Below are 16,038 nucleotides of genomic sequence, written 5' to 3'. Positions count from 1 at the left end.
ATACTATACTATAGCTTTTTTTTATCACTGTTTTCGACATACTATACTATGGCTTTTTTTCAACATACAGCACTATATTTCAATCATGAGAGACTAATTTACAGTGAACAATTATTTATTTAAATAATCACAGTAGACCCATTGTGATGTGTGTGATACTATCCTATGGGTTTTTATCACTTTTTTCGACATACTATACTATGACGTTTTTTATAATGTTTTTCGACATACTATCCTATGGCGGTTTTTCACTTTTTTCGACATACTATACTATGCGTTTTTTATAATTTTTTTCGACATACTATACTATGGCTTTTTTGTCACTTTTTTGAACATACTATACTATGGCATTTTTCAACATACAGTACTATATTTCAATCAGGAGAGACTCAACAACAATTATTTATTAAAATTTGCACAGTAGACCCATTGTGATGTCATCACGATGGAGGGGTAGAGAAGCTGTGTGTATAATTAGTCCCCCCCTCGATGGAGTCTAGACGGTGGAGGTGATGAAGAAGAGTTCTGGTAGATCGATGAGAAGAGTCTCGCCCTGGTCGCTGGAATGATGAACTGGAGGTGAAAGTGGTGAAGGTGGGTCGTGACAATGCACTGAATGGCTTTCCTCACTTTTTTCAATATACTTTACTATAACTTTTTTATCACTTTTTTCGACATATTATACTATGGCATTTTTCAACGTACTATACTATAGCTTTTTTTATCACTTTTTTTCGACATACTATAGCTTGTTTGATCACTTTTTTTCGACATACTATACTATGGCTTTTTTCAACATACAGCACTATATTTCAATCATGAGAGACTAATTTAGAGTGAACAATTAAAAAATAAATAAACTTTTTTCGAATACTATACTATGGCTTTTTTAATCACTTTTTTCGACATACTGTACTATGATTTTTTGAAATGTTTTCAACATATTATACTATGACTTTTTAATACATTTTTTTAACATACTATTCTATGGATTTTTATCACTTTTTTCGACATACTATACTATGGCATTTTTCAACATACAGTACTATATTTCAATCAGGAGAGAGTCATTTAAAGTGAACAATTATTTATTAAAATTTGCACAGTAGACCCATTGTGATGTCATCACGATGGAGGGGTAGAGAATGGAGTGTAGACGCTGGTGGAGATGATGAAGAAGAGTTCTGGTATATCGATGATGGTCGCTGGAATGATGAACTGGAGGTGAAAGTGGTGAAGGTGGGTCGTGACAATGCACTGAATGGCTTTCCTCACTTTTTTTCACATACTATACTATGGCTTTTTTTCAATTTTTTCAACATACTATATACTATGGATTTTTTATAACTTTTTTCAACATACTATACTATGACTTTTTCAACATACTATACCATGGCTTTTTATCAATCTTTTCGACATAGTATACTATGGCGTTTTTTCACTTTTTTCTTTACTATGACTTTTGTTACTTTTTTCAACATACTATACTATGATTTGTTGACATTTTTTCAACATACTATACTATGGTGTTTTTTCACTTTTTTCGACATACTATACTATGACTTTTTATGACATATTATACTATGTTTTGTTGAAATTTTTATCATACAAATGCCATAAAAACATCATACTATATTAGATGTCTTTGTCTAAAATTGAGTAAAAAGTCATAGTATGTTGGAATAAGTCAAAAAGAAATAGTAGCATATACCATAAAAAGTCATAGTATATTATATTAAGTATAGTATGTCAAAGAGTCACATCATAGCATGTCATAAAAATTCATAGTATGTCGAAAAAAATAAGGTCATAAAAAAGTCAAAGTATAGTATGTCAGAAAAAAAACAAAGGATTCTCAACAAAGTATTAAGAATGAACATTTTATTTGATTATATTAATTTGTCCAATTACTTTAGGTCCCTTGAAATAAGGGTATTTTGTATGAAAATGTATGCAATTCCTAAACCCTTCCTCCAATAAATGTAAATACTCTCAAAATTAAGCTGAAAGTCTGCACTACAATTTCATATTATTTCTTTTCAAATCCATTGTCAAATCCATACGTTGAAACAAATCTAAAAAGTCTGACTTGTCGACTTACTATGACTTTTTTTTCCAACACATACTATGGTTTTATTAAATTTCTACGTCATACTACCGTATACTATGACTTGACAGTATGCCATAAAAATGTCATCAAAAAGTCACAGTATAGTGTTTTTACATAGTATAGTATTTAGAAAAAAAGGGAATACTTACATACTGCCTTTAACATCACCTTCGGTTGATGCCTTTCAAGAGTTTATGTATCTTAGTATTAAGATCACAAAAACATATTTCAGACATGCACTCGTCGAAACAACCCCCTAAAAATATCCCAATGTAAATTCAACATTTGAATTTTAAGTATACAGTTTATGTAATAGTTTCACTAAAACCAAGTTTTGAGTAGAACTAAGTCGACGATTGTACTACTAATTTAAAAAAATAAATAAACAAAACACTTTATTCAGCAGATTTTTAATAGAATGCAAAGGTCCATTATGTGGAAACAAATTCAAACACCGTTTCTGCTGTGGCATACAGAGACAAAGAGAAGAGACTGCTCAGAACAGGATCATAACCATTAGTAGTATGTAAACTTTACAGAAGGAAACAGAGAGATGATAAAATGCCACATGATGGCATCCATTTTTACTGGTCATAAAAGTGTGACATGGTTATTAATAAACGACAAAACACTCCCCACAAAAACATCCGCAAATGTCATCACACAGGTATACATTAAAGACAAAAATAAACTCATCCTTTTTTGTCTGTGTGGCTCCACCTACAGTATTTCTCTAAAATAAATCAATTTACACTTTTCAACATATCCTCACATTTACATGAAATTCATTAGGGAAACATTTGTTTGCAAAAATCAAGCGTCTCCCCCGAACACCCAGTCACTTCCTGCACAGAGGAAAGCAGGAATTGGGCTAGAGCATCAGAGAGCTAAGAAAGGGATTGGCTGAAACACGTACGTAAGTATATATAATTATCATTCACACAGAAAGTCTGCTGAAAAGTTAACATGGCAAATAACACAGATTGGCAATAGTGCAGGCTTCTTGAGCTGGCAGTGGGCCATTTGGAAAATAAAGGATGAATAGAAAGTGATTCTTGCATGATTAATTTTTCTTTTAGCATTGCTAGCATGCTCTATTTGGAGCTACGGGGGCTAGCTGGAGAAAAAAAATATATATAAGCAGAAGAGAAGTCAGCACTGGAGGGATGAAATGTCAAATAAAAAAAGATTGAGTCAATGCTTGTCGTTTAGTTTTTCGTCATCCGTCTTCTGTCCAATGTGTCACTTGCCGTCCATGGTGGTCTTTGGAATTGTGTTGATTGGATGGTGATTTTTTTTTTTTTTCCCCCATTTCCTTTTTTTCTTTTAACGTCTGTAACCAAACTCATCGGCATCGTCCGCACGGAAGTCTCCGTAGCGCCAAATGTTGAGCTAAAGGGAAGACAGAGACAGATTTTATTGACCATAATGAAACAAATAACCATAAAACGTGGTTATGTCCCCAATTGCTTTGAATGTCGCTCCAATAACCTCTCTTGCCCATTACATGTTAAATGGTCAGGAGAAAAAAGGAGGGCGAGGCAGGGAGACACAAAGTCACAATGAAATGTCAAAAGTAAGATCGCTGATTTCACAGCCACTCTGCTGCATCATCATCACCACCATTTAATCCAACTCTTTGTGCTTGCCCATCCAAGCTGGAGGCCTATAGTGCCTCAAATACCACCCAGTCTATTACTTCTCCTATTCCATTACATTCACATCGCCTCATAAACCAGCACATGCGTTTCCCAGCTGAATGTCGCCTTTACTACAATGCGATTGGCAAAGTGTGTGTGTGTGTGTGTGTGTGTGTAGTTTGGAGAAGCATCCAGTATGGTATTGTGATAGAAATTGTGCAGAAATTGTGCAGTCTGAGGGGTGCTGTGTGTGTATTCATTAGGGCTCTGTGTCTGTGTGGGATGTTTCTTTTTTGGCTCTCAGAAGCCTGCTCGCTCAGCTGTTAATACTGTGATTCATAGCTAATTAGCAATTGTGCTAATTAGCACTAGTTATTAGGATGAATGAATGAATGAATGAAGCCATTTGTACGTTGTGCCATTTCCTTTGTCTCTCACTACACTACCTTTTTCCCCCTCCTCCTCCCTGACACACTAAAAACATGGTAGACTAAAACTGAAATTGTGATTAGAGCCAATTCCACCTCTGACTGTCTCATTGTCCGAGCATGCTGCATAACGATGGGGTAACTAAAAGAGCACAGGAGGAACAGCTTCCTTGAGGATTTTGAGCCATCATGCTTGACATTTACATGAGTGAAAACCGAATAGGATCCAAGCGCTATCTATGCAAGCTCAAGGGGGTTCTTGTGAAAGCCACTTTGGATCTGGGTAAACACTTTCCTGTCAAAGTCTAAATATAAAAACCAAAAACGATCCGGCCTTTGCCAACAGGGCTCCGACACTTTGGACATACAACACCTGAGGAGCTCCTGCTATGAGACTATTATTTTTTCTTAAATAGGGTAATGCTGCTGGTATTCTGTTTTTGTTATTGTCAAATTATCCCATGAAACGACCAAACGCATGAATACATTAGTCCATGTTTCAATCATTTCTGACTTCCCCAGCCTATCTGTGGCACTCAGCGGGACACTGTAGTTTATAGCAAATGTTATTTAAACGGGTAATTAGAGCATTTATTGGGGACTATCTATCTACCTACAGCGGCGGATTTGGCGTGATAGTGAGTATTTACGGCAGCAGGATGGTGATCAACACACTTAATGACACACGTTAATTTAACGTTATGAAGGAACATTTCACCCATGGCAAAGGTGTGGCTTGTTGATGTGTTTGTAACAGTGGAGCTACAGTATATGAAACAAGAAGAGAAACACGCTTTATTAAGCTGTGACTACACAGATATTACTTGATAGTAAGATCAATTCACTGTTGGTTTAGTTTTTTTTTTTTCATGGTAAAAAAATCAGATACTTTAATGTACTTTTAAATTCCTGATGCTCATTTTACATTATCTTGCTGCCAGATTCACTTTGACTGGCCAGGCTCAAATAAAGGAATTTCTACTAGAAAGTGTTGTGTCAAAGCTCTGTAAAGTGACTCATTTTAACACTGAAGCCCTGTGTGTTATGTGCTGCCTTCTATACACTCCTTCTTTCCTTTCTTTCTTTCTTTCTACCCCAACTGCACACTTTTGCACACATCCCCCACCCCCATTTTCACAGTATGGACCTGCACAGACTGTGGGCAGCAATCCATGTGGGACAACGGTGACTGCCAAATGTAATGTGTCGCATCTTGAGTGAGAGAGAGAGAAAAGCAGCAAAGAGAAAAGAGACTCTCTGGTAGTTGGTGTAGAAAAGTGATTAGTGTTGCAATGGAGTGTGGCAACATTAGATTTCTCACTAAGGCAGCCAAACCACAATTATTAGGAGGAGGAGGCGACAGGGAAGCTGATATGAAGACAGGGAAAGACAATGAGATGAGTGATGGAGTTCAGATGAAGTAACTTACCCTGGCACTCTTGGCAGATTCTTGACTGTTCAGGTACTCTGTCACCTAAGGCAGAAAGAGAAGAGTCATTAGCATAGGACATCACTGCATCACAGGTTGGATTTTAAAGGAATAAGGTGAATCCATGCAGCGTTTCAACCTGTTCTGCTCCTGGAGACATCTTTTTGAGAAGGGCACTTGCTCATGCTCGCAGCAACACTGGATATAAGGAACACAGTGTTCTCTGAAGATCAACAGGATCACGATAACACACACAGACGCAGAGTGGTTATGCCACTGCAGCGGATGCGGAACGTACGAACGTGAAGGAAGCATACGGAGCGCCACATTACGGCCCACTGTTTTCGGTCATTGCTTTATCCAGTGTGCAGGGCATCACTTTGCGCTTCATGCTACAACTCACACTAGCAAAGCCACTGGAGATGAGAGGCTCTCATACCCTCTTGTGCCTGCTAGCCTCAGGCCCAAACACTCCCCTGGTTTGTAGCAGAAATTTATAATCAAGTGCATTCACATGACGCCTTAAGGGAGCTACTAGCTAAAAAGGGGGTGAGCCCCAAGTTCTACCTGTGTTTCATGTAGAAAAATCAGAGCTCTATTGTATAGTAGTAAACAGGCATGTTAGACAGTTTGTCAAAGAGCTTTCTGTAGAAAAGTAAAGTTATCATAGTATTTCTGATGTTTGCCAACAATACTATCCTGTATTTAAGTGAGACTGTAACTTTTGAAAGAACAAAATGACATACTCTTCCTCTTACAAATGAAAAGTTGATTTCACAAGCAACAAAACACTAGTCTGGCTATCACCAGACCAAGCTCAATCTTGTAAGATTGAACATTAGTGTGGGGAGTCTGCTCTGTATTTTCTACTGCACAAGAGGCGTGATCAACAGGGAATAGTTCAAATGACTCTGTACGCAATTGGATAGTCCTTCAACCAATCAGACCAACGATCCGGGTGACGTAGCAGCGACAGTGACATCAACGGGTTGCGGCGCATCTGTGGCCGTCATCGTTGGTCGCTTCTCTATCGTCATCGTGTTAAACCCGCCAATAGCGCGCCAGGTGGATTGTGATTGGTCGCCGCAAATTTGTAACAGAAGCCGGACAGAAAGATGTACAGGTTTCCAGCCTGAGCTGCAGGGCGAAATCAAATCGCCGGCAGATCGGGCTGGGTTTACCCAGTCTAATGAAACACACCTTTGCTCGATACATTCTGCTGTTACAGTCTTGTGTGGTATAGGGATGTAATTAATCTACAGATTGCTTTCTTGAAGAGAACACCTTCAAATAGCTTGTTCTTTCCCACTCACCCAAACACGATCAATCCACGGTTATATAAAAATAAGAAAAGCAGCAGGGGCGCCTGAATAGCTCACCTGATAGAGCGTGCGCCCCATGTACAGAGGCTTAGTCCTCGACGCAGCGGCCGCAGATTCGATTCCATCCTGCGGCCCTTTGCTGCATGGCTTTCCCCCCTCTCTACCCTTTCATGTCTAAGCTGTTCTATCAAATAAAGGCCTAAATTGCCACCAAAACATAGAAAAGCAGCAAACTAGGAAGCTAGTACCAGAGTGTTTTTGCATTTGAATATTGAATATGGATGAAGATGATTTGTGTTGTGTTTTTTTTACTCCTCATTATTACTTTACCAATCTGTCAGATTAAGCAGGATAGTTGGCCATTAACTTATAACAAGTGATTTTATTCCATAAAGCATTTCAGTCTAAACGTTCTCTTCATCAAGTTCCTTATAAAGAAATGTATAAAATAAACAGGGAATAAGTGCAGGCATTTTTAATTCATATTCAAGCTGTGCAGCCCCCAGACACACCTGTCACATGTATGTAAATGTGATACACACACATCCAAGTTTTTATTTATAATCACCGGCAGCACTGTAGGAGCATAACATTATCTAATATTTGTTCAATATAAATGCATTTGCTTTGCTCGACACAAAAGAACTGGAAGTATGTGATATGGACAATCAGAGAGGATACCAAAAAAAATCGGGGAAAAAAAGAGGAGGAAACCAATGTGCATTGTTGAGCATATTGACCGCTTCTGCTAGAACAGCCATTTAGCCTCATTGAATGAACCAGTGATGAGTCATAGGGCAGGGTGTGCGTGTGTGTGTGTATGTGTGTGTGTGTGTGTGTGTGTGTGTGTGTGGGGGGAAGTTAGGCAGTGGAAGTGGATGTGTGGAGCTCTGAACGGTCAAGCTGTGGGCCCTCTAAGTTGAGCTGTCCTCCACCATTACAATGTCAGAGTGGATACAGAGTGATAAAGTTCTACCCAAGGCCCACCACAGTTTACCTCACCTCAACCATGTTTAATCCTGGCCACCCACACCATTTACAGTCTGTCTGTGAATGGTTAAAGTATAATTCTGTAAGTAAGACTTGTGCAGCAAATACTTGTGGATTTGAAGTTTAGTTTGCTGCATTCTGATTAGTGGGACAAAGGTTTAGGGAAATATTAACAAGAAAACAATTTAAAGAAATAAAAAAATAAATAAAAAAAAGAAGCAAAACTCACTTGAAAGAAGGGGACCTTAAAGATGAATCAGTGTGTTCTTGTAATGGATTCAATTGTGCACCACGTTTTGTAGATTTATTATAGTAGCAGATGAGCTAGCTTGCGCGCGCACGCACACACACACACACACACACACACACACACACACACACACACACACACACACGGATGCCAGATGTTAAAACTGTCAAGTGTGGATGGGGCTCTGGAGTTTAATTGCTTAGCTAGCTCGTGCACATAGGTAGATTTGATAGCTACACTGCATATGGCACCGCCAAAATAACAGACCTGGCGCTGGATCGCAAAGCCAACGCTGTCTAAGGGAGTACACGTATGAGTGTGTGGCTGGGGAAAGTGCAATGGCTGCACAAGTCATCCATCAAAGCCAACTAAAGGACAGATTTTTTGGAAGGCGTTGGGATATGGCATCTTGGTCCAATCAGGCAGATGTCACCATATGGAAGACCCAGCCGACAATAATTCACTGACACAAAAGGTCAGCGATGCCATTTGGGCTTTGGAGGGGAGCTATCAGTGCCTATAGCGGTTTTAGCCATCTTTCCTAGTGCTGCATTTGGAAAGCTAGGAATGATGTGGAAGAGTGTTTCAGATCTGCCAAAGTGGATCTAGCAATATTTGAACAGAAAAGAGAAAAATGGCTATGAATATAAACCCAGCTCAACTTTAAAAGGAAAGATATATATTAATAATATGGAATTTTGCACAGCTGAGAGTCAGCATCCAAAATATTCTGTGAAAGATGTTTAGTCAAGAGGCACTACAGCACAATATGCACAAATGATATGCTGCCATATTGGCACTACCGCGGTGAGCCTCTTTGTACTCTGATCAGGAGGGTGCCTTTCCTGGCTCGCCCTCATCTTTCACCGTTATGCTCACTTCAGCTCACTGTAACACAACAGCCAATCAAGTTGCAGCTGAACACCGATGATGACTGCCTTCGGATTCTGAACAGACCCAAGTATCCTGTCCCGGATCCTTCTTTCACAGCCTTCTATTGGCTCCAGTAGGGAGGCATAATAGTTCATTAAGAAGCAACACTCATGGAGATGACTTAAAAAGGCAAAGGAAAGGAATGTTTCTCGTCATGGTAAACAAGTGTGACGTTAACCACGGGTAGGATGGAAAGTATTAATGATGCGGAAGATTGTCAGAAAAAAATATATTGTTCCAGCAAAGCAAAGGTGAGAGGCAAACAAGGAAGAAGCTTAAAACTGATTATGTGTTCCAGGTGAGGAGGCGAATATGAAACACAATGAAAAGAGGACAATAAATGAGGGGACAAGGAAAAGAAAACGCATTTGGAAGGGGTTTGGGTGACAGCGTGCTTGTCTGGATGACCCTACAGAGCTCCCCTTATGCCAGACAGATGCCATGTTTGGTGAGCAGTGGCCATCGACACTGGCAGTAGCAGAGAATATGCTGTTCAGCTAAGGAGGATGCTGCGCGTGTGGGAGCGTCCTTGAATGTGTGTGATTCAAAATGCACCAAAACAACTTTCAGAAAGTTTAGCCGATTACAGAAGTCAATTTATTATAATTTCACGCCAACAGTTCACGTTTGAGTGAATTTCTCACAGCCTTCTGAGACAAGAAAACTATCTGATACTCCACGCACATTTGGGAAAAATTGCTGCCTGAGTCAATGCATGCAGGTAACTTTCTAGTTGCCGACTTGATCAGAGACTTTGTGTAAGTGTGATGCTTTTCATAAGATGAATGACAGGTGGTGTGGGTCTGGTGTTTTGGCACTTGTCAAGTGTGTCTGCATGATTGTGAATAAGTCTGCCTGAGAGTGAAAGCGAGACAGTGTTTTCCTGGCGATGGCCGGCATGCCATGCCCACGTGGTGTTCTGGTAAGCATTGTATGAAAGGGATAGTTCTGAGCGCACGCGAACATGGCAGCTTTCTGACAGGTTGGGTGCGTAGGTGAGCTACCTCTTTTTTTGAAGGGATTTCATAGCACATGGAAATGCTAGGTGAAACCAGACTTTAATGGAGTACATATGAAAAGCAAGTGACTAATCAAAGTTGCAGCATCGGGTGTGCTCTCTTGGTCTTTGCTGCCGAGATGGGATGTCAGGCGATGTAAAAGCCACCTGAGTGGAAAGGGAACAATGAGGCTTGTCCTCCACGCATGTTGAGCTTTTCTCATTAACAGCAATGACGGCCAGACACAATGCCTTCCAGATATGAGCAGTCAAACTCCAACTACAAAAACAAAAACTGCCACTCACTCCCTTTTGTCATTGTTTCTTTGTTGCTGCACTGCTCTTGTTTCTTTCACCTGCTCTCTCAATCCTCATTACATCTCATTTCATTCTCCCTAAGTCTGCCATCTCCCTTTGACTCCACTGAAAGCAGAAAACTCTGCACAAGACAGGTCGTCGTCAGCGTGTTTGCTGGAACATAACAGCTTTTATGTCTTTGCACTATAACTTGCACTTGTTTAAAGTTGAGTGTACTTGGCTGGGCTGTGGATTGTAGTCCTAATAGATGTCTCTCATTCAACCTGACAGTGCATGAATACTGCATGGCAAGCAGAGAGTAGGCCAGGGTTTTGGGAAAGTCTCTTCAGACTTTATATTGTACAAGTGGTTTGATAGCGACAGGCTTGTCACATAACCACCATAGTTAACCAGGGAGATAATCCTCGTGAGTGCGTGAGAGACAGACAAGGGAAGGTCAGTGTGTTTGAGTAAATGTAGGATAAACAGATTACCATTGACTCTGCTTAATTTCAGTTTTACGTTACTATATATATATATATATATATATATATTTTTATTTTTTTATTTTTATTTTTTTATTACTTGTATAGTCATCTTTCCATTTTCTATTGCTTGAAAAAATGTCTGCGCTGTCAATGATGCAAGAGAACCTTGTTTACAGTAAACTGCAGCAATCGCTGTCTTATTTTTGCAGAAAATAACTTGGATGCAGGTGGACATAAATCGGAGTTAAAATCAGTTTACATTAGTCTGCTTTACTTCATAAGAATCTGGGTATTTTTTGTGAAAATGTATTTAAAAAATCTCTCTCTCATAGACATGATGTACATTAAAGGCTCATCTTTTTCATATATACAGTATAGATGAGCCTTTAATGTACATCATGTCTATGAGTGTAATTGTCCCTAAAACTGGGAATATGCCATGTTGCATGCTGGTCCCCCCTAGCATGGCTGTCGGAGAAGATCGGGCGCTTTGGGGGGAACGTAGCATGACAAGCCCACCAGCATGGGTTCATAGAGATAAGGAAAACACACAAATGTAAAACACGCGCACACAACAAATGCAAGGACTAACAACAAATATCACAAAGAACATTCTCCAATGCTCTTCCAGGGGCAATGGAAAGCAAACAAGTCTTGCTTATAATTAACTGCTTAACAGTTAACCGACAATAAGAATTTTGACCTATAAATAAAGAATACGGATTAATAATCACTTAAACAGTTAAAAACAATGTTACAAAAAAAAAGTTAAAAAAAATTGAACAACGTTGTGCCTCCACTCCCTTCCTGGCAATCCTGCACCCACCCTGAGGGTGTGTGGGAGTGAGGATATAGTGTGTGTGTGTGTGTGTGTGTGTGTGTGCGTGCATGTATACATCTGCAGAACATGTAATGGCATTTGGGAAGTGGCGCGTGTCAGCTAAGACATGTCAAAAGGGCCCTCAGAGCAGTGGCATCAGGGGAAGCAACTGCCTGTGCAAGTGAGTGTGTATGCGAATGTGTGTGTGCAGTCAATAACAGCGGAGCAGAAAATGTCCATTAAAAGGCCTCTTCTCTAACTCTACTTGTAAATTAGGTATTGAGCCGTTGGTGGGGAGCGGTCATGCTGTCACACACCCATGAAGTGTGTGTGTGTGTGTGTGTGTGTGTGTGTGTGTGTGTCCTGCTGTGTTTCTCTGGGATGAGGTGGGGGGTTATTGATGGGGTGTGACAGGCATTGGGGTTGAACAGGGAGGGCAGCGGCCTGAAAGTTAGTCAATTGGTGGTCCGGATACGGCTAAAAGCCATTTATAGATGACAGTAAAGAATTTGGGGTGGAGGCAAAGGGGACCTGATCCACCGTGGCAAGATCCATGGGGTGCTTACTGGCTTACTCAGAAACATAATTTCCCCCCCATCTCTACATTTCAAATAAATAGTTAAAAGTGAGTCTCAAGAGGGACCCCCACACATGTACTATGTCCGTCCTCCCTGTTTGGGGACAGCTCAACAGCAGCTCTACTACATGAACCCTTGTTTGCCCATGAGGCCTTCATTGTATAGAAACACCAATATTCCCATGATGCTTATCATCAGTGTCCAAACAAGTGCCTAAACAGCATGGCAGCGACAGACTGCATCACATGAGCCACCTTACTGTAGGGTATGTGGACCAAACAGCACAATTGCTCTTTGATAAATGGAAGAGCCCATCCCTGGAGGCATCCTGTGTATGTGTGAGCCTCCGTCCCGATTTCCTGTATGGATTTCCCACATGCAGCTGTAGGTGTGACTACATTTCTAAGCACACCATTTCATCTTCATCAGTTTCAACCCCTATTAACACAACATTAATTACTGTGCAATGCAACCACTGCACTATTATCTACACTTGGGACTCTTAACTGCAATCTGTAAGAAAACTACACTACCCGTGAGGCAGTTTATGTAAAAGCTAGATAAATAAACAAAATAGCTGCATCTTATGTGAGCTTCAAGGCTGCCCTTCCTGCCACTCAAAGGTACTTAAAAGTCCTCTGCTCAAACATTCATAAATGAAAAGCGAGGCCTGAGTGTGAATACAGCTACAATACAGAGAAAGAAGATACAAGGAAAAAATAAAACTACATTTCCCAAGGGGCTGCTGGGTAATTAAAGATTCCAGGACTCTGATCTGCAGCTTTCACTCTTAGGGAGTCACCTCACAGCTGTTTTCCCCATAGTATACCTTCTGCTGACACACACAACTCTTAACATTTAAATGAAGATCTTAAGCATGTCTTTGCAAACATTTGTCTAAGGTGTGCGAATGCTACGTCTATATCTTTAATTCTTGAGTAGGGAAGATAATGGAACACGGCCTAGGTCGATACAGCAGGCCTCGTCGCTGTTGGTGATTGATAATAATTGCGATGGCGAGGGAGTGACAGACACTTCAGTGTTTGTAATTGACTTGTAATTAGGAAACAGGAGATTATTAGCTTGTAACGCTAATGAACTATGGGGGCTAGCACTGGTGTCAGTTAGCTGAGGTGACTGGGTGAGACGCATATAAACCAGCGGCCTGCCAGAGTTTGAATCAGTCATGTTGTTGGCTGCAGCTGACAGAAAACACTGGTGAAAAGCAGCTCAGCACAAAAGACAGTGCTTCTAACCACACAGCCATCTTCCAATTAAGCTGTCATGACAGTCTCATTTCAGCTACATCTGCGACCAAAAAATATCAGGTCTGAATTTGAGTCAAAGATAGCGGCTGCAGGCACTTATTACTATTGTACACAATAAGAAAAAAATGTATAGTGTATCTAGGTATCTGTTGAGCCCACCATCTTTTTCACTCTCTCTTTTAAATATTAGCTTACTGTCGCACAAGCACACACACACGTTGGTCTCCCTAATGTATGCCTTCGCTTAAAATCATAAAAGAAAGGCTTTACTGTCAACTCAGTGTGGGTTCACAGGGCAGAATTGGCTGATGCAAGTTGCAAATAATTGCAGATAACAGAATTTTAAATCACAGCTCATTATGAGGCCAACACCAGGTCTGATCTGAGTGCCTCTCCACTTTTATTCCTGGGAATTATTGTTCATCATGACATAGTACGGAAAGACAAAATGCAAATTAGCACATGCCGTCTAAATGAAGTCCTCAAGCTAAGTTTGAATGACATTAACAGCAAAGGTTATAAAGAAAACAGGGAGAGGAGGAAGGGTGTATGAGTGAGTGAATCTGTAGAAAAAACCGCAAGGGACGGAGTGATGTGCAAAAGGTGGAGAAACCGAGACGTTAAGAGGAATGGAGAGTACAGTGGCGAGTAAACAAGAAAGAAGTGATGAAGAGGAGAGCACCGGAAAGATAAGAGGCGATGGTATGGAGAAGAGGAAAAATTGATGTTGTGGAACTGGGAAAGAGGGGGAGAAAAAATTGGAAGAACCAGACTCTGAACAATGAGTGGAGAGAGATAGTAAGAGGGATGAAGGAAGAGAGAGAAATGTTTTAGTACGTGAGTGTGTGCCAGTGTGGCAACTTGCCATTCGAGCAGTGGTTAGTTGATGGTGCCAGGACAATTTAAGGACGGCTTAGTATATCTACTGTGCCTGAGGTGGAGAAGACATGAAGTCAGTGTGTAAGTCTGAGGTCAGAGCAAGAGAGAAGAACTCTAAATGCTGTGTAAAAAAAAAAAAAAGACAGCTTGTTTGTACACACAGAAGCACACAAAAATAAGTTTGCAATTCCAAGTTTGGCAGAGATCCATCACCTTTTGGTTGCCAACGTTGTCATATTTTAACTTATCTGGCGTGATAATACAATATAATATAGTTAAATTATTATAAGTTATACTTAAAGTTTTGTTAAAGTTTCTGCTTATTTGTCTTTAGTACTTTGTGTGTGCTGATGCCCGGTTGACAGTTGGTTAACCACATTTTATACTGAAAGGAAGAATTACAGATTTCCGTTCACAACTCAAGAATAGCAGTTGCCAACAGGAGCAATCAGACCAAATTACATGGTTGACACTGCTTTTACTGCCACTATGGCTGCCAAGAGCAACCATTACTATTAAGCTTTGCTCATAGGTCATTTATAAGAACATGAAGATAGCATATACAATTGGCCGCCACTTTGCATTGCAGCCAATTGTACCTGACAATCTACAGCAGTACTGTGCTTTAGGCAACAATAAAAACGGATTTCTACAGAAGCTCTATATCTGAATTTAAAATGTCTGAGTGGTGACAAAGAGGAAGAGCAGACAGAGATGCAAAGAGATGGGTTCTGTGATGTAGTAAGACAACAGAGATGTATAATTATTTGATAGAAAATATGGCCAAGAGCGAAAAGAAGAAAACGCAGGATTTAAAACCAGTATGACATAATTGCTGGCTCCTGTAATACTGTATCTACTGTATATAACAAAGTACATGTCCCTTCTGCTTCTAATATGTCAATAATTGACGATAATCTAAATATCAAAGCCTCATAAATATGTAGGGCTACACATGGAATGCCAGATGTAAGAGATTAAAATGTATACTATGACGTTAAATCTGCTTGATTGTCAGTGTAGATACAGTATGTGTGCACACATACTAAATGTGTGTTATAGATATAAACAGTATGGAATATATGTGTCGTGCTCTGACTCAGGCTCTGATGTTAAGTCTGTATTTTTGGGTCAGTCCACTCTGTAGGACAAAATGCCAGTTTCACTTTAATCCCATGCTTTATCTTCCATTTACACCTCTGGGTCACTCGGTTTGTTTCCCTTCACTAAATACAGATTATCAATCATAATTTGGTTTACTGATGTTCCACCCACCTCCTACTTCCTGTGTTCCTGCCTTCCTTTTAATAGCCCACTTCCCTCCAATCAGATACCAGCAGCTGGCATGCATATGATCTTTTTGCCTACACTTTTTCAATGACTGTTTATCCTTTGCCATGATAGTATTGTATAGCTGCAACAGTAGCCATCCATATGGCATGCATAGTAGGCATAAATGAATATAGGGCTTAAGGCAGGAATGCACTAGAAAGAAAGCCATAAAACCCCAAATGGATGAATATCCCTCTCTGCTCTCCCTCTCTTGGGACAATGCCATCCTCAAAGACTGGTGTTAACCTTCAGTGCACTTATGACTGACTATTGATAG

The 16,038-nt window shown here is 40.1% G+C and overlaps 1 protein-coding gene across 1 annotated transcript in view; it reads right to left on the bottom strand.

Moving 5' to 3' along the window:
* Nucleotides 1-2,503: 2,503 nt before the first annotated feature.
* The window catches only part of snd1 (staphylococcal nuclease and tudor domain containing 1), a 179,365-nt gene continuing 165,830 nt past the window's right edge, over nt 2,504-16,038 (bottom strand). The window contains exons 23-24 of the mRNA XM_078281396.1: nt 5,608-5,652; nt 2,504-3,502 (exon numbers count right to left, since the gene is read on the bottom strand). Of these exons, the coding sequence (XP_078137522.1) occupies nt 3,437-3,502; nt 5,608-5,652 (111 nt within the window). The 3' untranslated portion in view covers nt 2,504-3,436. The remainder of the gene's footprint in view (nt 3,503-5,607; nt 5,653-16,038) is intronic.

This window comes from Sander vitreus, chromosome 23 (assembly GCF_031162955.1).
Source record: "Sander vitreus isolate 19-12246 chromosome 23, sanVit1, whole genome shotgun sequence".
NCBI lineage: Eukaryota > Metazoa > Chordata > Actinopteri > Perciformes > Percidae > Sander > Sander vitreus.
This window is presented reverse-complemented; position numbering and strand designations above follow the sequence as displayed.